Source organism: Gymnoscopelus microlampas (genome assembly GCF_963454915.1).
Source record: "Gymnoscopelus microlampas genome assembly, chromosome: 23".
Taxonomy (NCBI): domain Eukaryota; kingdom Metazoa; phylum Chordata; class Actinopteri; order Myctophiformes; family Myctophidae; genus Gymnoscopelus; species Gymnoscopelus microlampas.
This window is the reverse complement of record NC_139960.1, coordinates 2,882,025-2,906,642: the sequence shown is the minus strand read 5'-3', so window position 1 is coordinate 2,906,642 and position 24,618 is coordinate 2,882,025. Positions and strand designations below refer to the sequence as shown.

General features: G+C 40.0%; 2 protein-coding genes across 2 annotated transcripts in view; both read left to right on the top strand.

Annotated features, from left to right (window-relative positions):
* Positions 1-14,113, top strand: part of LOC311039658 (leucine-rich repeat-containing protein 17-like) — a 50,061-nt gene extending 35,948 nt beyond the window's left edge. Inside the window, exons 5-6 of the mRNA XM_084049599.1 lie at positions 2,869-3,024; positions 11,030-14,113. Of these exons, the coding sequence (XP_083905725.1) occupies positions 2,869-3,024; positions 11,030-11,463 (590 nt within the window). The 3' untranslated portion in view covers positions 11,464-14,113. The remainder of the gene's footprint in view (positions 1-2,868; positions 3,025-11,029) is intronic.
* Positions 1-24,618, top strand: part of il17rel (interleukin 17 receptor E-like) — a 448,078-nt gene that overhangs the window by 244,248 nt on the left and 179,212 nt on the right. The window lies entirely within an intron of this gene.

Genomic DNA, 24,618 nt, shown 5'->3' with positions numbered 1-24,618 from the left:
ACCGTTACTGACGTTTAGGTCAATTTATTTATCACACACGCATTCACACAAAAACACACATGAGCTAAAAAACACTGGTACAGTATGGGATTTCACTTAGCCAGCCCGCGATCCCTACAACCGTTAGGTCACGTAAGCTTTATGAGCTAAGGTAGCTTAAGTTAGCATGAGCTCCACAGAGCAGCAGTAGCAGCAGCAGCAGTAGGTAATTTAACTGTAAATAAAGAAAACAGAACACAAATATACCATCAATAACACAAAAACGTTGCTATATACATAAGCGATATACATAAATAAACCACCAGGGCTTATTACACAAATATAAACACTTTTATGCACAATAGACGCCAGCTCTTACCAGTGGACATCTGCACGCGACAGATGTTTGGCTCCGACTAACGGGAAAAGCTCTTCACAACAACAGCAACGCATGCGCACAATGGGTTTAGCGAGCGCCCCGCACTAACGCTAGAGGTCACTCCTGCATCACAAATATCAAACATAAATATGATATATATATATATAGAGGTATTACGGTTTTCAGTGCAAAAACCCAACACAGACTTTTATTTGTAACAGAGTATTTCTATATTGCAGTATTGATACTTAAGTAAAAAAAAAAATGGAGTGCTTTTTCCACCACTGGTTCTAACTGCAGTCGGGAGTTTGTTCCACAGTTTGGGAGCTAGGAGGGAGAAGAGTCTGGGACGTGAGGAGCGTTTTAGGGAAGGTTCAGACGGCTTCCCTGTTTTAACTGCAACACGTTGTGAGCTTGTAGAGCAAGGGTCTTTGTATGATGGGTACCCTTTCTTTTTTTTTTACATTAAACACTTGAACCCTAGCATCCCTATTCTGAGGGAATAGGCTCTATGCACAGCAGCCATATTGGGAATGAATTGGGCCCCTTCCTTACTTCCTTCACATGTGTTACCAATGATACTAATTAAGGCTCTGTTCCATTTAGTGTAGCATAGTGGTTGTCTTATTTTCAAGGACCCCCATAACTCTCAGAGTTACACACCCACCATAAGGGGCCATTTGGGAACCAAAATGGAGTGTTTCTAGTGAGATGCACGATAGCACCCTGACCAGAATGGAACAGAGCCTTCATTAGCATCATTAGTAACACCTGTGAAGGAAGTAAGAAAAGGCCCAATTTCTTTCCAATATGGCTGCTGTGCATAGAGCCTATTATCTAAAAATAGCATATCTACAAACTCGACTATTTTCGGCAAAGCGGTTTGGTGTTAAAGAGCAGACCAGTATTGCGCGTTCAAGTGGTTAACGGTCTGAAAGTACACGTTAACATGAACCCAACACAACGCTACCTATAAGTCTACGAATATATCTATGAAATCTATGAAAACGTTTAATCCGCAACACAATGTTATAGAATATGTAGTGGAGGTCCCTGCTTCATCTCCCTCTCTGTCCTTGGTCTGAAAAACGGTCTGAACCCCTGTCGTAGAGCGTCTATGTTTGCTGTTGTTGTACAACAAAATGCACAGGGCTGAAGGGGTTAAGAAGGCACTAGAAGGCATCATAATGGAGTGAGAACACGTTCTGTAGGACACTCTGTTTCAGCCATTAGATTCTTCAAAGAACCCTACAGAATGGAAAATGTGTGTGTGTGTGTGTGTGTGTGTGTGTGTGTGTGTGTGTGTGTGTGTGTGTGTGTGTGTGTGTGTGTGTGTGTGTGTGTGTGTGTGTGTGTGTGTGTGTGAATAGCCTTTCCTGTAAAACATTGTTACAGACTTTGTCACAGCTTCTTCCATCTTGAAAACGTTAAACATTCATCGCACACACACACACACACACACACACACACACACACACACACACACACACACACATCCAGCCCTCAGCATCTTGAAAAGCTTAAAAAGATGCAGACATATTGTATATTCCCTATGTGAGCGCACAAACACACACACGCACACACACACATATTTATCGCAGTTAGTTGAAATCTTGACATGGCTATAAAACGTGGTCACGATATGCGGCGGACATGCAGGCAACATGTGATGAGATGGAGACATACTGTAGTCCAGGGGTCTTCAACCTTTTCAGGCCAAGGACCCCCTAGCTGAGAGAGAGATGAAGCAGGGACCCCCTCTATATCGTATAAAATTGTGTTTCAGATTCAACATTTTTTGTTTACTTGGTCTGCTCTTTTTTCCCTCTACAACTATGCCTCTTTGCCAAAAATAGCAGATCTACAAGCTCACAACGCCTCGCAGCGCGAGGCGTTGTGAGCTTGTAGATCTGCTATTTTTGGCTAAAGTTCTCCTCAGAAAAGGGAAGTTAGGGTTCAAGTGGTTAAGGTAAAAAAAGGACCCCCTGTAGTAACCCCCTGTAGTAACTCTGAGGACCCCCTGTTGAAGACCCCTGCTGTAGTCTGATGTATACTTCCTCTCTCTCTCTCTCTCTCTCTCTCTCTCTCTCATAGGCCCTGTCAAATGCACATATACACATTATGCAGATGCATGGAGTCAAATGCGATCGGTCTGATCGGCAGTGCGACATACGTGTGTGTAGGTGTGAGGGCCGCTTCCTCTAGCAGAATTTAAAAGGGAAAAAACAATCACAAAGTCTGCAAACTACTGTACGACGAGTCAGATGTATCCATCATCCTTCACATGACCTATAATCCTCTTTTATCTCCCTCTCTTCCTGTCCTCTCTGTGTGTGTGTGTGTGTGTGTGTGTGTGTGTGTGTGTGTGTGTGTGTGTGTGTGTGTGTGTGTGTGTGTGTGTGTGTGTGTGTGTGTGTGTGTGTGTGTGTGTGTGTGTGTGTGTGTGTGTGTGTGTGTGTGTGTGTGTGTGTGTGTGTGTGTGTGTGTGTGTGTGTGTGTGCTGTGTGTAGATCTGAAGAACATCCCGTCGGACCTTCCCTCAGACATCGTGAAGATGGACCTCTCCGCCAACAGCATCACACAGCTCAGGCCCAGACACTTCCTGTATGCCAAAGACCTCAAACTGCTCAACCTCAGCAGCAACAGCCTGGACCGCATAGATACAGGTGAGGAGGAGACACACGCACACGCGCACGCACACGCACAATAATAAAAATAGTGACATCTGTGGTGTTTAGGGGGTCCTCAGAGCTACTATAGGGGGTCCGCCAAACCTTTGTGTGATAGGATTTAGTTTTTTTTACATTAACCACTTGAACCATAGAATTCCTTTTCTGAGGGGAACATTAGCCGAAAATAGCAGATCTACAAGCTCTCAACGCCTCGCGCTGCGAGGCGTTGAGAGCTTGTAGATCTGCTATTTTTGGCAAAGAGTCTATAGGTGTAGAGGGAAAAAAGAGCAGACTAAGTAAAAAAAAAAACTTTAATCTGAAACACAATTTTATACAATGAAGAGTAGGGGGTCCCTGCTTCCTCTCTCTCTCAGCTAGGGGGTCCTTGGCCTGAAAATGTATTCATTTATTTTCCATAAACCCACACTTCTCTGCCGGGTCAAATTTGACCCTTAACACCACTTTTTTTTTTATAGAGACCATCAGAATGAACTAAAATGGTGGTAATTAATCTTGTTGCATTAAAATAGCTCTTTCTGAAGATATCATGAAGCCTTGTTCCAATAAAGAAATGTAAAGGGTACTTTTTTACCTATTTAAACTTGAAAACGGGTCAAAAATGACCCAAACACAATGGAAGGGTTAAATGGAGACTGGGATTCAGAGCTGAACTGATTGTTTTGACATTGGTGGTTGGAAATAAAAAAGCTGAACAGGACAAAAGTACCGAAAAAGAATAACAGGAGCAGAAGACAGAAATATAAATTGACAGTCTGCCTTCCAGGCATTCATTCATTGAGCTACTCGCTGGTGCTGGAGTCTACAAACATAAACTACTGCTGATGAGGTTGTTGTGCTGATAGAGCCAGGTTGTTAGAATGTCCTGCTTCCATAAAAACCTCTGCTACCGCATTTACAGGCTAGTATGAGTTCATGGTTCACACACACACACACACACGCGCGCACACATATGCGAGCGAGCACGCACACGCACAGACCTAGTGTCTTGCCTTGACCACCCATCGCGTGGTCACATGGGTGCGTCGCGTGCATTATCAGATCATTGTTTATTTTAACCCATTAAGACCTCGCAATGTGTCATTTTTGATTTGAACTAAAAAGCATTATTTTACACTTTGGGCTATTCAAAAATAGCAGATATACAAGCTCGTAGCGCGGCACGAGTGCCGCGCTACGAGCTTGTAGATCTGCTATTTTTGAAAAATCGTGAAAATGTGTACAAATCTTTGAATATATATTTTTTTTAAAGCGAATATTCTCAAATCTTTGCTTCTGGGGGGTCCCTGGAACAAAATATTTTGATTGGGGTCGCGGCGGCTAAATACATATAATTTTGGGGGTCCTTGACATGAAAAAGATTGAACACCACTGATATAGAAACATACGTTTTTCAGAAAACTGTTGAGATTTAGGAGACATGTAGAATCGGCTTCAGGTATCAATGGGTTAATGACAAATCAATGGATTGCGTTCCAGCTTGGATCACTGTTGTGTAGTACATTACATTATTACATTACAGTCATTTAGCAGACACTTTTATCCAAAGCGACTTACAATAAGTGCATTCAACATAGGTAATCACCAGAAGTCCTAAGTGCATTTCCCGTAAAAAACAAGCAACCAAGAGTATACCTAGCGCTAAGGTGAAAGTGCTATATATATCTGCTACCTACTTTCTTAAACAGATGAGCCAAAATAGCAAAAATCAAGTGAGCACGAGCTAATACAAAAAGTGTATCGACTAAACAAGATCCAACAAAACAGTACAAGAATACAACAATAGTATTGTTGTATAAGTATAAGTGTAGTATAAGTTCCTATTCATCTGTTTCAAACAGGAAATACATTTTCTCAAGGTTTTAAAGAATGAATATTGTCGCTGTCGGTCAGAAACCAACTATCTCGAACATTTCTTTTTTTGTAATACATCAGTACTATTGAACACCCTTTACGTCCGGTGTGGGATTTACAAATATTGAACCAATGAAAAGTATTAAAAAGTCCCTCTGACTAAACTGTCATTCAAGCCTCCTAACTCGAACCCAGGTTTTCTTTCTGTCTGACTTGATCATTCTAATCAATGATCAATGATGACAAAACAACTATCTCCACAATAATGGTCAAAAAACCTCCTAACTCCACTTGAGCTGTATTTGTGCAAAGTGATGATAATATAAGGACACATTCAAGTATCTGACAGTGTATAAAGTCACCATACCAACTTTGATGAGGCAGTGTTGTGTTGTTTTTTGTTTTGTTTGTTTTTTTCATTTCCTGAAAAGTTAATATTTTGGACATACAGTAGTTGGTTTCTGCCCGACAGCAGAGCTATGCTGTATATTACCATTAAAGGTTTCATGACATGCTGGTTTTACGAAACATCAAAGTCTTTATCATGGTCCTTCAAACGTGTATTAAAAGGTTTCAACTGAAAAATCCACTCCAGCGAGCCATGGCAAATCACAGCACTTTTCTCAGCCTAATTATTCAGAAAACCCAAGACCACAGAAAATCCACTTAATGTTCAAAGTCAATTTTCTTTGGGTGTAATTGAGGTCAGAACCCCCCCCCCCCCCCCCATTTGATGTTGTGAAACCTTTAAAATCTTAGTATTTTGCTTTTTTTTTTTTTAAATACTTGAAATGCCCTCGAGGCACAGCAGTGGGCCTTGGTCCACAGGTTGAGAAGCACTGGTTTAAAACGTGCAGACTCATGGCTCTCTCTCTGGTCTAATGACACGTGGAGGGGCTCTGCCGACGCAGACCTCTCCTTATTGTCGACTCATTATCCCACAGAAACATGTGTAAACAATCGACTGTACAACTCATTAGTTGAGCGTCCTACTGCGGCTGGCAGCAGCAGCTGGACTTTCTCAGTTAATTGCAAATGGTTCCGATGTCCAATATCCTGTGGTCTTAATCACACCGGTCCTAGAGCTGTGGTTGTAGCTGTAGCCCTGTACAGAGTCCTGATGGAATGCAGTATTATTCTATGTTCATTTGCAGTGTACATCAGTGGTTCCCAAACTGGGGGGGGGGGTCCAAATAGTGCCCAGATGATTAGCTTAACCCATTAAGACCTGAGGCGATTCTTTAAAAAAAACTAAATCCTAACAGTTATTTTTTTTTATATAAAAAATATTTTTTCACGATTTTTCAAAAATAGCAGATCTACAAGCTCGTAGCGCGGCACTCGGTGCCGCGCTACGAGCTTGTATATCTGCTATTTTTTAATAGCCAAAGAAATCTAAAGTGACACAGATGCGTTTCAGGCCACATTGTTTTCTCGCTCAACAGTGAACAAACCAACATACAGTATAAGTGTATACAGGGTATATGCACATTTATAAAGTTTCAATTTAATGGCTTTTAAGACCTTTTTAATACCAAATTGGTAAAAGATTACATAAGAAAGAGGCAAAAATTGTGAAAATAGCCAAAAGGCTATTTTCTCAATGTTTATCTGTGGAACTAAGTTAAACTGAATATAATGCCTCAAACTCCTACAAGTGCTTTGTCAGGGCGGGGAGTCCCCAGTTCAAATAGGATTATTTTGGACGGTCGCGGCCTGAACAGTTTGGGAACCCTTGGTGTACATGATGGAGACAAAAAAGGCTCTGCTCTGAAATCTGAAATAATCGGTTCAGTTTCCATTGGAAATTGTGTTCTATTGTTGAGACATCAACAGAAAAGAGGAAAAACAACTTGGAAAACATAAACCGCCTCCAAACACAGCAGATGTGTTAGTTATATTGTATTAACATGCTCAAAATGACAGTTTATTCATTCAAATAAGTCCCTGGTTGTAGCAACTTGACTAGATGATTGTTCATTGTTTGTTGCCACGCCCCCTCTACTGCCATGTAAGGCCATTTGTCACGACGACTACTTACAATAAACACGGTAACGTCTGGATTATAACAAATCTAACAGAGGAGTTTGAGATTTTGTCTGGAAAAGTTGAATGACTCCCACATGTTGCTTTCAGTCCATCTTTTTTGTAACTATGAGAATGTCATGAAAACAAAGCAATGCGAGTCTTGATTCCCACCGTGCGGCACTGGTGGAAAAAGTACTCAAATTCTTTACTTAAGTAAAAGTACCAATACTGCAAAATAAAAATACTCTGTTACAAGTAAAAGTCCAGAATTAAAAATTTACTTGAGTAAAAGTACAAAAGTATTGGCATAAAAATGTACTTAAAGTACCAAAAGTAAAAGTACTAAATGTTTGAAAATAGCCTAAGTTTCAAATAGGTTTAAAGTGGTTAATGTATGTTTCATTATATCATAATTTATATCTGAAAAGTAACTAGTAACTAAAGTTTTCAAGTAATTGTAGTGGAGCAAAAGTACAATATTTTCCTCTGAAATGTAGTGGAGTAGAAGTCAAAGTATTGGAAATTGGAAATACTACAGTACAGTACAGTACAGTACAGACGCAAAATAGTCTCCGGAAAGTACACTCAAGTACTCACATTTATATTTATTTTGTATTTTTAAAATAAGCTAAACTACGCGGCCGCATCAAGGATTTTATAAGGTATTCCCTATTACAATGTCCTTGGTCGCGGCCGGAGTTATTGGCTTGTGGGTTCCGGCCGCCTGATGACGCGGATGACACACCTGGTGACGTAGGGTTGCTTCCGCCATAGATATAGAAACCTAGACACCTCATTGGCCTCTGCAGTTTGTTGGAGCGACCTGTATCGTGGCCGCCATTTTAGAGGAGGCACGCTGCCATTCAAAGTGACTACTGGCCAATCACAGCACGGTGACCACTGGCCAATCACAGCGCGTCCAACTGACTAGTTGCTGCGTGGCTGCCTCTTAAAGGGATAAGGGCTGGGTTACGAAAAGACCCACCCCCACCTGCCTCTGATTGGCCTACCGAACGCCCCCTTCTGTGACACACACGGAAGCTTGCCTCCTCTAAAATGGCGCCCGTCTATACCTTTATGTCTATGGCTTCCGCTCCCGACCGGATCATAAACCTGAAAAAGGTATTGATCCCAGGCTAGCTTTTTACAGATAGCTTCCCTCTTAGCTTCCCTGCTATATGTCTCTCCTACACTGTCTCCTTCTCGGCTGTCCTACACTATGCCTGAGTTGAAAAAAGTCTTCTCTATTGAGCAAGTGAAGACGGTGTGTTATTCTATCAGGAGTTCCGTCCCTGAGCTGATGAAGTGTGCACATATACTTTTTGCACATATTGAGCATAGTGGAGTGCGTGTGCACACTAAGCTATTATAGAAAGAGAATGCAGGTTAAATATTGGATGAAAAATAAATGCCCTCCTCGGGTTTATATTGAGCAGACAAACAAAGTGTCATTTGTTATGTGATTGGAACAAACAGCAGACATCCGTGGCTGGCCACCATTCAGGGTCTCTTTCCCTTTCATCCTTGGGTCTATTTTCCTCTCTCACTAGACCTCTAACTCCCTCTCTTCTCTAACTCCCTCTCTTCTCTAACTCCCTCTCTTCTCTAACTCCCTCTCTTCTCTTCCGCTCTGGAGATCAAAGCAAAGCCCAAAGCTAGTGGACAGCATGAAACATATTCCACTGCCCAATTACTCTCTCTCACTCTCACACACACACACACACACACACACACACACACACACACACACACACACACACACACAGTACACATGCACGTACGCACGCACGCACGGACGCACGCATGCATACATGCACGCATCCACAAGCACACACCCACACGTTTCTGCAATCTATTAGGCTCTTCCACAATCCCTTTTCATCCTGTGTTTGTGTATTTCATTAAAGGGGGGGCTCCTCTCACACACACACACACACACACACACACACACACTGATATGGACATGAGATCAAAGTGTAAAATCTAGGCTGAAATGGGTGGTTATAAGTAGGAGTTCATAGGTACCACTGAGGACTCCGGGGTCCCGACCTCTGGGATTTTTCTTGGGATTTGGGAATTTTGAGTAATCAATCAATTCCTTTTGGTTTTTGACAACACCTTCCATGAATCCCTATTAACCATCGTGTTGTTTTTTTGTGAAGGGTTAATGAGGTCAATGCATTGATATCCGTGGTCTGGTGGTCTACTGGTGGGGTATAGGGTATTTATTAGTAAGTAAGTAGCCAGTAGGTCAGGTGTACAATTTGTTTTACAAAAAACAAACAAAGACAAGACACTATATGTATGAAAACAGAAATGGAGAAAGTGTTATAAAATGCCCATACATATAACAGCAGTATGGATGCTTGTCGTATAATTACCCACTTGGGTATTCAATTTAATTATTAGCTTACTTTTTTTAAAGTAGATAGGGAGGATGTGGTAGCTCCACTATGGTGGAAATGGACATTCCACATTGAGACACCTCTGTGTTTGATGGGAGTACTGCCCCCTGGTGGTGTCTGCTTGCCTGGTGGGATACAGATTGGAATTTGACTGGAAGTACTGAAGTGAATGCTTTATAGGCTCTATGCACAGCAGCCATGTTATCACTTCCTTCACAGGTGTTACCAATGATGCTAATTAAGGCTCCGTTCCATTTAGTGTGGCATAGTGGTTGTCTTATTTTCAAGGACCCCCATAACTCTGAGAGTGTACAAATGGAACCAAATGGACCCTCACGGGTCCATTTGGTTCCATTTGTACACTCTCAGAGTTACACACCCACCTTAAGGGGCCGAGTGTTTCTAGTGAGCCAACATGCACGTTATCAGCACCCTGACCAGAATGGAACAGAGCCTTCATTAGTATCATTGGTAACACCTGTGAAGGAAGTAAGAAGAGGCCCAATTTCTTTCCAATATGGCTGCTGTGCATAGAGCCTACTAAAGCTAAAAGGATAACACAAAACAAATGTTTCCATTGTGGTCCTATATTCAATTCATCAACATAGCATACACAAATGAACACAATAATACATGTCATCAACGAATACAAACACTATTACTGTATGTGCAAAAGAGATGGGGAAATTACCCTTGTGGTCTCCTGATGGTTTTTCAGGCCACTCTTTTTACTCTGTTTATTTTTCAAACAGTGATTCACATCCTTTAAAACCACTTAAACCCCAGCATCCTTATTGTGGGGAAAGCTTTCACAGAAAATAGCAGATCGACGAGTTCACAACGTACCGCGCCGCATTGACGGATCGGCTATTTTCAGCGAAAGCTTTCGTAACAGAAAACAGAAAATACACTAGCATAGAGTCCTGAGGGACTCCGGTCACCCATATGAGGTTTATGTGGTTTTCGGATGGTGCCCCTTAGGGTTAATTATATACAAGCTCACAACGCGTCGCATTGCAACACGTTGTGAGCTTGTAGATCTGCAATTTCTTTTATATGTGTATACATTTGAAAACTAGTGAAATGGGACATTTCGGCACAATGACTACTTTTACTTTTGGTACTTGAAATACATTTTGATTCCAATACTTTTGTACTTTTACTCAAGTACATTTTGGATACCAGACTTTTGCTTGTAACAGAGTATTTTTTACATTGTGTTACTTTTCCTTAAGTAAAACAACGTAACTGTTAACCCATTAAGACCTGGAACTGTGTCATTTTTAGATTTGAGCTAAAAAGCATTATTTTACACTTTGGGCTATTCAAAAATAGCAGATGTACAAGCTCATAGCGCGGCACCGAGTGCCGCGCTACGAGCTTGTAGATCTGCTATTTTTGAAAAATCGTGAAAATGTGTGCAAATCTTCTGAATATATATTTTTTTAAAGCGAACATTTTTAACTCTTTGCTTCTGGGGGTCCCCGGAACAAAATATTTTGATGGGGGTCCGCGGCCAAATGCATATCATTTTGGGGGTCCTTGACATGAAAAAGATTGAGCACCACTGATATAGAAACATACGTTTTTTCAGAATACTGTTGAGATTTAGGAGACATGTAGAATCGGCTTCAGGTCTCAATGGGTTTTAAAGATGTTTCATTTCTTCCCTCTGTGTGCTCCCTCCCTTGCAGCTGCGTTCGCCGGCCTGCTGTACCTCCGTGAGCTGGACCTGTCCAACAACAGCCTGCAGTACTTCCAGTACGGCGTGCTGGAGGACCTGTACTTCCTGCGCCGCCTCTCGCTGGCCAACAACCCCTGGATCTGTGACTACAACATCCACTACCTGATCTACTGGCTGAAGCACCACCCGGGGGTCTCCTACAGCGGCCTGGTCTGCTCCGACCCCCAGGAGTTCCGGGGCTGGCCCGTCGAGGACTACGTCAAGACCTACAACGGCGAGTGTCCCAAGGACCGGTCCGCCGCGGACACGGGACAGGGCGGGGGGGCGGCGGACAGAGAGGCACAGGAGGTGGCCGGGGAGACGGACGACGGAGACGGCGAGCGGCTTTCGGCGCATCTGAGAGACAGGAGGCCCAAACAGTTTGAGATCATCAGGCTGAGTTAGGAGGAGGAGGTGGAGGAGATGTAAAACTGTACGCCAAAGCAGAACGGCGGGAGATTTATACGCTTCGTTTGTACCCTGTCGTGCGACGGTGTCGCGCGCCGATTTATAAGCCCATCTACAAGCTCACAAACCCCTCTGCTAAACCAGCCGACGACAACGCAAGGCAAGCATTGGACTGCAATCCACCGGACGAAAGGAAAAGTGTGGGAAGGCCAAAACAGACACGGAGAAGATTATCCGGAATCAACTTTATTGTCACATCACAGGTTTACAGGTGTAAAAAAAACTGTGGGTGAAAAAAAAAACATTTTTGTTCAACAAGCTCCATCGTTTTTGTTATTTCCATAAAAAAGAAAGACTGAGACAAAGACAACTGGACTAACATGGGCCCAGCTGAAGAAAACGGCCCAACAATTGCAGCCCCTAAATGCTCCACCTATAGGAGCCTACAGGAAAAATTCAAGTCACACAAACTCACAACGCATCATGGCAGCTTGTAGATGGGTTTATTTTCGGCGCGCCGACACCGTCGTATGACGGAGTACAAGTCAGGCTTTACACGACCGGTGAGAGCACAGTGGGCGATGCAACGAATGGACGAACGAACGGATTTAGATCCCGCTTTGCTGGTCATTCCCAGATCAACAACTCGGTGATCCAATCATGGACTTCTGAAAGGTAGAATGAGAGTTGAGTGACAATAATGGCAAATAAAAATAAAAAACAACAACATTACGTTGCTGTCAGGCAGAAACCTTGTATCTCCATGTTTCGAATTGTTGTTTTTTTTACTCCGTAAATGAATGCCCTACTTCATCATACAAGAGTGTCACTCAAAAGTTGTGAGAATAGCCAATCGTGGAAAGAAGAGGAAGTCCGCACACTATTGAAGCTCCAGCGACCAGTTTTATTTCAAGGCTCACAGCTTACAGCTTTACAACGTTTCGACCCCTTCGGGTCTTCGTCAGGTATGAGGAGTGCAGAGGTAGGCAGGTTAAAATAGGGAGCAAATAATCAAAGTCCCAGCTGTGTCGGGGATAATAGACACACCCTCCCCCTCTTAAGGGGACAGGCTACACCAGTATCATGAGAAAACCAGTTCATTTATAAAAACAGTTGTTTTTTAGAAAAATAGACATTCGGTTCATCTTTAGAAAAAAATTATCTTTAGAAAAAAAATCATCTTTAGAAAAAAAATCATTCAATTTTTTTGGGAAAATAGAAGAATAGAAATTCTGTAATTCTAATTCATTTTTAGAGAAAAATAGAAAATCATTAATTTGTGACATGTAGTGACATAATGCAGCACAATACAGTTTTAAGAGGCAAAATAGCCAATGGACTAATTAGAAGCAGTACATGGGTGTGTTTTGGGATCCCAAAAAAAGACACATTAGGAATAGAGCAATAGTTTAGCAACTCCAAAAGGATATCACTCAAGGCCTAGATGCACAGGGAAGGCATAGACAAAGACAATATAATACAAGGGAAAAAGAGAAAAACACATTTTTTAAACAAACAAAAAGGTAAAAAACAAAGCAATTAAAGAAAAGGTTTAACGTCAAACTCTATATAAATAGCTATAAATAGATATACATATAAACTCTATATAAATAGCCAATTGTGAGCTTGTAGATCGGCTACTTTCACTATTTTAAAATGTGACAAACGGTTTTGGACATACAGTACAAGGTTTCCACCAGGTCTGCAATAATAAGTTCCATGATGATGGCTCCTCAAATGTCTGACAGCACAAAATCAAACACAAATATTTGACCTCTACGAGAACAGCTGGTTAACGTACTGTAATTTTGTGTCTGATCCAGGTAGGATCCTTATGAATTTCACATGATTTTATAAAAAAAAAATATATATATATATTTTCATGAGATTTTGAAATCACTTAACCCTTGGATCTCTGTTGATATTATATACTGTATATATATATATATATGTTGTTGTTTTTTTTAATTTTCGATTTGACCATTTAAATCTTATCGCTCTACCACTCTACCTTCAGGACGAAAAAAGGATGATTTTCAAGATGAGGCGTTTGTTTTAGTTTTTTTTAACTGTATAGTCTGTGTTTTTTTGCAGGACGTTCCCAGTTCAGTCTGCATCATATCGCTGTTGTCAGGCAGAAACCTTGTATCTCCAAATGTCAACTTTTTCGTCATTTAATGCTCTACTTCGTCATACGAAAGTGTCGAGCGAAGGTAGTGAAAATAGCTGATCTATGAGCTCACAATGTGACGCGACGCATTGTGAGCTTGTAGATCGGCTATTTTCACTGTTTCTGAAAACTTTCGTACCATTTCCTAGAAAAGTAACGGTTTTATACATAAGAGGTTTCCACTCGACAGCGTCGATATCAAATAAACTGTAATAAACTGTATGTTGATTTGGAATCCCCCATTCAGTGAACTGCAGGTGCTGTTTTTTTTTAAACATTTTTATTTGTTAGTTGGTTTTTTTTCTGTTTCAGTGACTTTTGTAATGAGTTCAGGAGGAGGTCAGGATATGCTTTCTTTTTTTCTTTTTTTTGTTGTTGCAAGAAACAGTCCTTTTTCCTCCTCATTGTTAATTAACGTATGATTTTGTCCTTGTTTTCTAGAAATAAAATTTGGTGTACGTTTTTAGAATGTCGTTTAATGTTTGAATATTTTAGCAATGACTTCACACTTCTATAGACTAGTGCAGGGGTTCCCAAACTTTTCAGGCCGCAACCCTCCAAAATAATCGTATTTGAACTGGGGACCCCCCAAAATAATCGTATTTGAACTGGGGACCCACCAAAATAATCGTATTTGAACTGGGGACCCACCAAAATAATCGTATTTGAACTGGGGACCCCCACCCTGACAAGTACTTGGAATTGTAGGAGTTGAGACATTACATTTAGTTTGACTCGGTTCCACAGATAAATATTGTGAAAATAGACGATCTATGCTCACGACGCCTCGTGTTGTGAGCAAGTCTCTTTTTGAGTGGTGCCAACCACTCCTATATCTGACTTTGTCTGTGTGTCCTGGTCCATACGACCACACTGGAAGAGTATTCGGACGTTTCAGGTGCCTACTCTGGTGTTGGCCTTCGTGTTGAAGATCTGGGTCAAGAAAGAAAGAAAAGAAACATGTTCATTAGATTGTTCATAAAATAATATGATTATAAGTACCACGTTCTGATTTTGGATTGTATAGTTACCTTGCCATGATGTAACTCCAAATGTGGGCGAATGAAAAACGTAGATTGTCTTGATTAAAATGCAGCAGCGTCATGTGATTAGTGTGAACACAAATGAAATGACCAGGTCCAGACCTGGATTTACAGAGGCTTATGTCTAAAAAATATATTGAATGCAAATTCTCTCTCTCTCTCACACACACACACACAAAATAACAGCCAGAACACTACCAACATAGTCGTACTACAACCTGAAAAAAACGTGTTAGGGTTACACTACCAACATAGTCGTACTACAACCTGAAAAAAACGTGTTAGGGTTACACTACCAACATAGTCGTACTAAAACCTGAAAAAAACGTGTTAGGGTTACACTACCAACATAGTCGTACTACAACCTGAAAAAAACGTTAGGGTTACACTACCAACATAGTCGTACTACAACCTGAACAAAAACGTGTTAGGGTTAGGGTTACACTACCAACATAGTCGTAGATTCCACAACAACCTGGAAAAAAAGCAGCATAGCAACATCTTTAACCACATCAGCACGCATACGCCACAAGCACAGCATCCAACAAGCATACGCCACAAGCACCATCCAACAGACTGCAGCATGAAGCAACTGCAGCATCCAGCAAAGAAAAAGGAAAAATTAGGCCTGAATTAGGCCTGTCACAATTATTACATAATCGCAAGTATTTGAGATAGTCGCAATATACTTTTTGGGGGATAATAGTCATAATCGTTTCCATGCTGAAAACTTTTGGAAATAGACGATCTACGAGCTCAAAACGTGTCACATCGTGACACGTTTTGAGCTCGTTTGAGCTTGAGCTTATTTCCGCAATTCGTGTTTTTTGTTTAAGTATAGATAATTATTGAATGATGCAATATATCTGCATCATATCTGCCCTGTGCAGCTTTGTTTACAAAGCTTAAAAAATCCAGACAAAGTTTTATTCATAATGTTAGTGCGACACAATTAAATGGTTAATCGCAGTTATTTGAGCGACAATTAATCAAGCGTCAAGTTAATCGTGACAGGCCTAAAGAGGTTCCTACTTTGAGGTGTCTTCAGAGGAAACCCCCGGCGGACCCAAGGTCTTTGGCGCAGACCACCAGTCTCATTACATTACTCTTTTTTTTCCCCAGAAGACCACCGTAGTCGACCAGAAATCTGATCAAGCAGCAATCGAGCCACAGTGGAGGTCCACCAAAGACCAGGGTCAACAGCACGGAGGAATCCCCCCCCATGCAGACAGATCCATGGATAGAGCGAGATCTCCAGATCTAAGGGGCATCCCTCGGGTTGAGCCTTCCAGCAGCATCTCCCACCATCTCTCCTCTCCCTCAGGTAGCGTCACCAGATAACCTCTGTGTAGTCATTAGAGCTGAGATGTACTGTGAGAACCTCAGTCTTCTGGACATTTAGGACACAAGGACGACCTCAGCACAGTCTGTGTCTCCACTGAGAAACAAAGAAAGACAGAAAGAAACAAAGAAAGAAAGAAAAAACAAATATTAATTCAAGTGACCGAGAGCCATAAATACGTACAGTATATTGTATCCTGTCACAATATACACAGCCTAGTGCATTGGTTCTCAAAGTGGGGTCCGGGGACCCCCAGGGGTCCTTCAGGGAGTTCCAGGGGGTCCCCAGCTAAATGATAGATTAGGAACAAATGGACCCTTATGGGTCTGTAACTCTGAGAGTGTACAAATGTAACCAAATGGACCCTTATAGGTCTGTAACTCAGAGTTTACAAATGGAACCAAATGGACCCTTACAGGTCTGCAACTCTGAGAGTGTACAAATGGAACCAAATGGACCCGTTAGGGTCCATTTGGTTCCATTTGTACACTCTCAGAGTTACATTAACATAGATTTTACAATATTGGGGTCCCAGAGATAGAAATGCCATTAAATAGGGGTCCGTAGCCCTAATGCATGTCCAACAGGGGGGTCCTTGAAATTAAAATGGTTGGGAACCCATGTAATCCGGAAACGTGTCTCTCTCATTTCAGATTGTTTTGGCTATTCAAAAATAGCAGATCTACAAGCTCATACCACTTTTCATACCAGTAACCTGTAAGCTGATTGTATGACGTTCTGCATAGTAGTGTACAGTATATTTGTATGTCTTCTTAAATGTCATCATGATTTGAGTGCGTGCGGATCTCATTTTAAATAAGCCATTGTGCTTTTATGAGCGATAAAGTTTAGAGGACCTTGTATTGTGAATTGTACTTCCATGTACTTTTATCATGTCTTTCTAAATAAAGTATTCAATCAATCAAACATAGCGCGGCACCGAGTGCGCACTACGAGCTTCTAGATCTGCTGTTTTTGAAAAATCTTGAAAATTTGAGCAAATCTTTGAATATATATTTTTTAAGCAAACATTTGTAACTCAAGTCTTTGCTTCTGGGGGATTCTACAAATGACTTCTAAATCCTAACAGTTTTTTGAAAAAAAATATGTTTCTATATCAGTGGTTCTCAAGAACCCGCAAAATGATATGTATTTGGCCGCGGACCTCCATCTCAAACCGTGTTGTTCCAGGGACCCCCAGAAGCAAAGATTTGACTTTTCGCTTTAAAAAAATATACATATTCAAAGATTTGACACATTTTCACAATTTATTTAAAAAAAATAGCAGATCTACAAGGTCATAGTGTGGCACTCGGTGCCGCGCTATGAGCTTGTAGATCTGCTGTTTTTGAATAGCCAAAGAAATCTTATAACGACACAGATGCGTTCCCGGCTTGAATGGGTTAACTCAACTATTATGTTATCTACACAATGACTCTGTCTTAATAATAAAGGAATTTCCAAACAGATTCCACTATATGTCACACACAGGTCCAATTCATTCACACATTTTAACAAGACACAACATGATACAAATAGAAATATGAACATCCCTCCTCCTCTACAGCAGTGGTTCTCAAACTTTTTCATGTCAAGGACCCCAAAATGATATGTATTTGGCCGCGGAGCCCCATCTCAAAATATTTGGTTCCAGGGACCCCCCAGAAGCAAAGATTTGAGTTACAAATGTTCGCTTTAAAAAATTATCATATTCAATATCATTTTCTAAAATAGCAGATCTACAAGCTCATAGCGCGGCACTCGGTGCCGCGCTATGAGCTTGTATATATGCTATTTTTGAATAGCCAAAGTATAAAAGGTTAAAGTGGTTACAAATACAATTATTGTGATTCTATATCAACACATTTTTCTGGGGACCTTACCAGCTCTGCAGAGGAGAGACACGTGACCCACACATCATTTAACTTCCTCACAGGGTCAACAGCCTCAATAAACATATTTAAAACACTTTTAGTCCTTGTGTGTTGCTTTAAAAATGTCATAATGTGTACAGAGAGAGAACATGATGAGACACAACACAATCTGATCTGTCAATTCCAATCCTGCTGCCAATTACAATTAGTCATTTGACTCAGCTGTGTGTGTGTGTGTGTGTGTGTGTGTGTGTGTGTGTGCAAATCTTTGAATATATATTTTTTTAAAGCGAACATTTTTTACATTTTTAACTCAAATCTTTGCTTCTGGGGGTCCCTGGAACAAAATATTTTGATGGGGGTCCGCAGCCAAATGCATATAATTTTGGGGGTCCTTGACATGAAAAAGATTGAGCACCACTGATATAGAAACATGCGTTTTTCAGAATTCTGTTGGGATTTGTAGAATGAGACATGTAGAATGCATCTGTGCCATTTTTAGATTTGAGCTAAAAAGCAATATTTTACACTTTGGCTATTCAAAAATAGCAGATCTACAAGCTCATAGCACGGCACTCTGTGCTGCGCTATGAGCTTGTTTTTTAAGGTTATTTGTCATAGCTGCCCTGTGCAACTTATTGATAACAAAGCCTGAAAGTCAAACAGAAATGTGTTCAATGCCCAAAACACAAGGAAATCATATCAATCACAATTCCAAATGGACCCTTAAAGCTCTGTAACTCAGAGTGTACAAATGGAACCAAATGGACCCTTATAGATCTGTAACTCAGAGTGTACAAATGGAACCAAATGGACCCGTGATTTGCACACAGAGTTTATAGATCTTCTATTTATTTTTTGAATCGTGGAAAATGTGTGCAAATCTTTGAATAAATACTCACACGTTTTAACGCGACCTATGGAACCAAATGGACCCTGACGGGTCCATTTGGTTCCATTTGTACACTCTCAGAGTTACATTAACATAGATTTTACAATATTGGGGTCCCAGAGATAGAAATGCCTTTAAATGGGGGTCCGTAGCCCTAATGCATGTCAAACTGGGGGTCCTTGAAATTGAAATGGTTGAGAATCACTGCTAGAGCCGTAAAAAATCTTCTCTTATAATGGGGGTCCCGTGGCATATCTTTTCAAATGGGGGTCTGCGGGCTAATAAGTGTCAATTTTGGGGTCCTTCACATGAAAAGGTTTGAGAACCACTGGTCTAGTGTATCAAGTCAAACTTTATTTTTAGAGCAAATTTAAGCTATTGTGCAGGGGGCGGGGCATTCAGATTCATCATAAGATATTTTTTTAATTGTCTTAAACATTTGTATAACTGTAAATGATTCCATTTTACTACAAAATACAATGATAATGCATAGATTGAGCATTGAGTAGTAGAACAATGGTTCCCAAACTGGGGGTTAGGACCCCCAGGGGGAGACCCCACAAATTATTTTGGGGGTCCCCAGATGATAAGCTTAATGTCTCACTCAACAGTAAACAAACCAACATACAGTATAAGTGTATACAGGGTATTTGCAGATTTATAAAGTAACAATTTAAGGACTGTTAAGACCTTTTCAATACCTCTAAAATGAATAAACCAGTAATGTATTTGTATCCTTCCTCTTTGCCTGGCCTACTTGTTGTTAACTAGTTGTACGAACTCTTGTTTTATTTTTGTATTGTTTTATTGGATCTTGTTTAGTCGATACACTTATTTGTTTTAGCTCGTGCTCATTTGATTTTGCCATTTTTGTCTCATCTGTTTAAGAAAGTAGGTAGCTGATATATTGCACTTTTACCTTAGCGCTAGGTATACTCTTGGTTGCTTGTTTTTGCAGGAAATGTACTTAAAACTTCTGGTGATTAGTAGTTTTCGTTCCCTACCTATGTTGAATACACTTATTGTAAGTCGCTTTGGATAAAAGCGTCTGCTAAATGACTGTAATGTAATGTAATGTAATGTAATATTTGTCATAGCTGCCCTGTGCAACTTATTGATTAGGAAGCCTGAAAGGCAAACAGAAATGTGTTCAATGCCCAAAACACAAGTCAATCATATTAATCGCAATTCCAAATGGACCCTTAAAGATCTGTAACTCAGAGTGTACAAATGGAACCAAATGAACCCTTAAAGGTCTGTAACTAAGAGTGTACAAATGGAACCAAATGAACCCTTAAAGATCAGTAACTCAGAGTGTACAAATGGAACCAAATGGACCCTTAAAGGTCTGTAACTCAGAGTGTACAAATGGAACCAAATGAACCCTTAAAGATCTGTAACTCAGAGTGTACAAATGGAACCAAATGAACCCTTAAAGGTCTGTAACTCAGAGTGTACAAATGGAACCAAATGAACCCTTAAAGGTCTGTAACTCAGAGTGACGCACCACTGATATTATAGCAACATACTGTTAGGATTTAGAACACATTTTTAGAATAGATTCCACTGTATGTCTCACACACACACACACACACACACACACACACACACACACACACACACACACACACACACACACACACACACACACACACACACACACACACACACACACAGACCCAATTCATTCACACATTATAAAAAGACAAAACATGATACAAATATGAACATCCCTCCTCTCCTCCTCTACAGCGCTTGGAGAGACACGTGACCCACACATCATTTAACTTCCTCACAGGGTCAACAGCCCCAATAAACAGATTTAAAACCCCTTTAGTCCTTGTGTGTTGCTTTAAAAATGTCATATGTGTTCAGAGAGGGAACATGAGACACAACACAATAGATCTGTCACTTTCAATCCTGCTGCTGATGTCAATTACAATTAGTCATTTGACTCAGCTGTGTGTGTGTGTGTGTGTGTGTGTGTGTGTGTGTGTGTGTGTGTGTGTGTGTGTGTGTGTGTGTGTGTGTGTGTGTGTGTGTGTGTGTGTGTGTGTGTGTGTGGTGGTTAATGTAGGTTTTGTAATAATAATGTAAATCTACAAAGTAACTAGTAGGCCTAACTAAAGTTTTCAAATAATTGTAGTGGAGTAAAAGTACAATATTTCTCTCTGAGATGTAGTGGAGTAGAAGTAAAAGTACCGCAATTTGGAAATACTCCAGTAAAGTAAAAAGAAATAACTCAACATTGTACTCAAAGTAGGCTACAGTACTTGAGTACATGTACTCAGTTACTTTCCAGCACTGACTATTCCTGTCATGCATGAAATGAATACCAAGGACCTCAATGGAAACAACTTTTTTGGACCTTTTAGACAAAGTATTATAAATGTAATTGTGATGTTTTGCATGTTTTTGCCTAATACAAATTTCAATCAAACAATGTGTGTGTCAGCAACACACAAACATAGCTCAATAAAACACATATATATTATATATTCACTTCACACATCCTACTAGTTACATCCTGAACAATTACCAACGATACCTTTAATTCTAAGCACTTAATTAGCCAGGGAGGCTACCAACTTGTAGAGAACGCACCTGTTTGTTTGGAGACAATTCTCTGGTTTTAGGGTTTTAACAGCTTATTCCACCTCCCTGGTTAACTCTACTCGACGTCCATGTGGAATAATGTTACATTATTAGTTGTTTAGTTCACTTTTTAACCGTCTTTTTTACTTCTAAACAATTGAACAGAGACTTGTGACAAACAGACAGGCTGAGGTTCCCTGCTCGCGCCGGTCCTTTGATCTTGCCGATGGGCGCGCGCGCGTCGACGTCACAGGAAGAGTGGGCTGGGCACTGAAAATAGCAGATCTGCAAGCTCACAATGCGTCGCACTGCGACGCATTGTGAGCTTGTAGATCTGATATTTTCAAATGGCAATGGAAATGTGTATAGGGCTGAAGTGGTTAATGTAGGGTTTGTAATAATAAACCAAATCTACAAAGTAACTAGTAACTAAAGTTTTCAAATAATTGTAGTGGAGTAAAAATATAATATTTGCCTCTGAGATGTAATGGAGTAGAAGTAAAAGTACTGTAAATTGCAAATACTCCAGTAAAGAAAAAAAAATACCTACATATTTTTGACATATAAAATATTTTACTGCGAATAAAGGGTGAAAATGTGAATTACATTAATAAATATGATTGACAGATTCATATAAGAATTAAATGAATACCATTATGGTAGAAGGGTGCAATTTCAGACAAGGCACAGAGGAGAAGAGCTGCCTAAAATAAAATAGAATAAAATGGAATGCATCTATTATTCACACACACACACACACACACACACACACACACACACACACACGCACGCACGCACGCACGCGCACGCGCACGCACACGCACACGCACACGCACACACACACACACACACACACACACTGACATTGTGCTTAAATTCACAGGTTACAATTCTGCACAATCACCATTGATACACAAATCAGTGTTTTTACAATAACTTCTAATTGTTTCCAATATTTCCTTGTATATGGTTTGTCTTGTTTAATATGACTGATGTAATCTACACTATTTACAGTTGGGTGTAAAATAAACAATCTCTTTCTTTCGCATTTATCTTATGACAGCTTTAACTTAAATGTCCATCAATGCTGTCGGTAGAAAAACATACATATTGGCAGATAATATTTACACTTTATGCAACAATGTTACAATTTATACAACAATATTTTGTCATGAAAAATGTTGTCATGCTGAAACAAGAGGACATTTTGACTTGATATAATACAATAAAAAAAGAAAAGAAAAATACCATAGAATAAAACAGCGGTGAGCAACTGTGATGATATAGAGGGCCACTATATTTCCACACTCACTCCAGAGGGCCACATCGCATATACTGTCGGGCCATTCTATGTCACCATGATTTGTGTGCATGGGGAACTCATTTGAAACAAGCTCAGTGCTTTTATGAGTCTTCCAGTTTAGTAGACCTCGTATTGTGAATTTGTACTTCCATGTACTGTTGTTCTCATGTCTTACTAAATAAAGTACATCAATCAATCAATCAATCAATCACACAAAAGTAGCAAAAATAGCCGATCCACAAGCTCAAAACGCGTCGCAGTGGGACGCGTTTTGAGCTTGTAGATCTGCTATTTTTGCTATTTTTGAATTGGAATCCAGTCTTTGCTATGTTTTTATTGGAATCCTGAAAAGTAAAATTTATATTTAATTTCAAATGCATTTAGTTATACTTACACTGTATGAACTTAAATACAAATACATTGGACATAAAATAGACAACAGAATGTTAATACTAGTCATTAAGCTACTAATATAGACTGAAGTAATTAAAGCGGGTCATGTTTGTATGTTTGGAATCATAACAGCTGAAATCAATAATATATCAGTATTCTGATATTAACCTGTGGGCCACATTAAGTGAAGGTGGGGGCCGCCAGTTGCCAATGTATGGAATAGAATAAAGACCAAAGGTTATGATGCCTTTAATTCTATTCTACGGACTGTGTCACCCTCTAGTGGACAAACTCTACTCTCGTCTACACTAGGTGTATATTATTTATAACTGTGACGCTGTGACTCAACAAACACTATTTATGGATATTTAGTCCATTTCTACGACGGTGTCTCGCGCCGAAAATAGCCGATCTACAAGCTCACAATGCGTCTCAATGTGAGCTTGTAGATTTATTCATGTATAAACTGGTGTCATGTTGTTTTCATCTAGTTTAATGTGTTATAAACAGATCTACAAGCTCACAATGCGTCTCATTGTGAGCTTGTAGATTTATTTATCTAGTTTTAATGTTTTATAAACAGAGAGATTTATAGACGACTTCCACTTGTATTTACTCATTTTGTCCACATGAGGGCGACAAAGGCCCTTGAATATAGACAGATGGACGGAGTCAGATGTTTGCAAAGTGATTACAGTCAGTTAGTAAATAGTTAGTTAGTTATTTCGTTATTTAGTTAGTTATTTCGTTATTTAGTTAGTTAGTTTATAGTTAGTTACAAATGGAAGCAATAATGGACCCGTTCCATTTCTATTCCTACGCTCTCAGACCAACAAGTGTTGTTCAAGGTTCAAGGTTGTGTTTTTCATCTTGTATACAGGAGGTGAAGCCTGTATCAGACATCAGACAATGCAGCAGCATCAAGAACAAAAAAGAGGGAAAACACAAGAGGGGAAAAAAAGTCAGTAGTTTTATACTTATAGGATGATAAGAATAAAAACATTAAAAGAAACATCGGCTGCCACTTTACTTTTGTAAACAACTTCACAGTAGCCTATATTCTATATACAGCGGTTCAGTTTAACAGTTAGTTTAGTTAGTTTTAGTTTAACAGTTCAAGCTTACTTTAGTTACTAGTTACTTTGCAGATATAAATTATTATACATAAATAGCCACTTAAGCCCTATTTTATACATAGGCTATTTGAAAATAGCCGATCTACAAGCTCACAACAACGCGTCGCATAGAGCTTGTAGATCTGCTATTTTCAAACATTTTATACTTTTACTTTTGGTAGCCTTCTCTAAGTATATTTTGATGCCAGTACTTTTGAACTTTTACTCAACACTTTGAACAAAGGCCTTTTACTTGTAACAGAATATTTTTTATAATGTGGTATTGCTACTTAATGTGGTATTGCTATTTACAACAAAAAAAAAATCCACCACTGCCTGAGACTATCGTAGCCATTTTATGAAGTAGTATGTCCTTCCTATCAATCATTTAGCCTTGGGACCCCCTGGAACCCCCCCAAGGACCC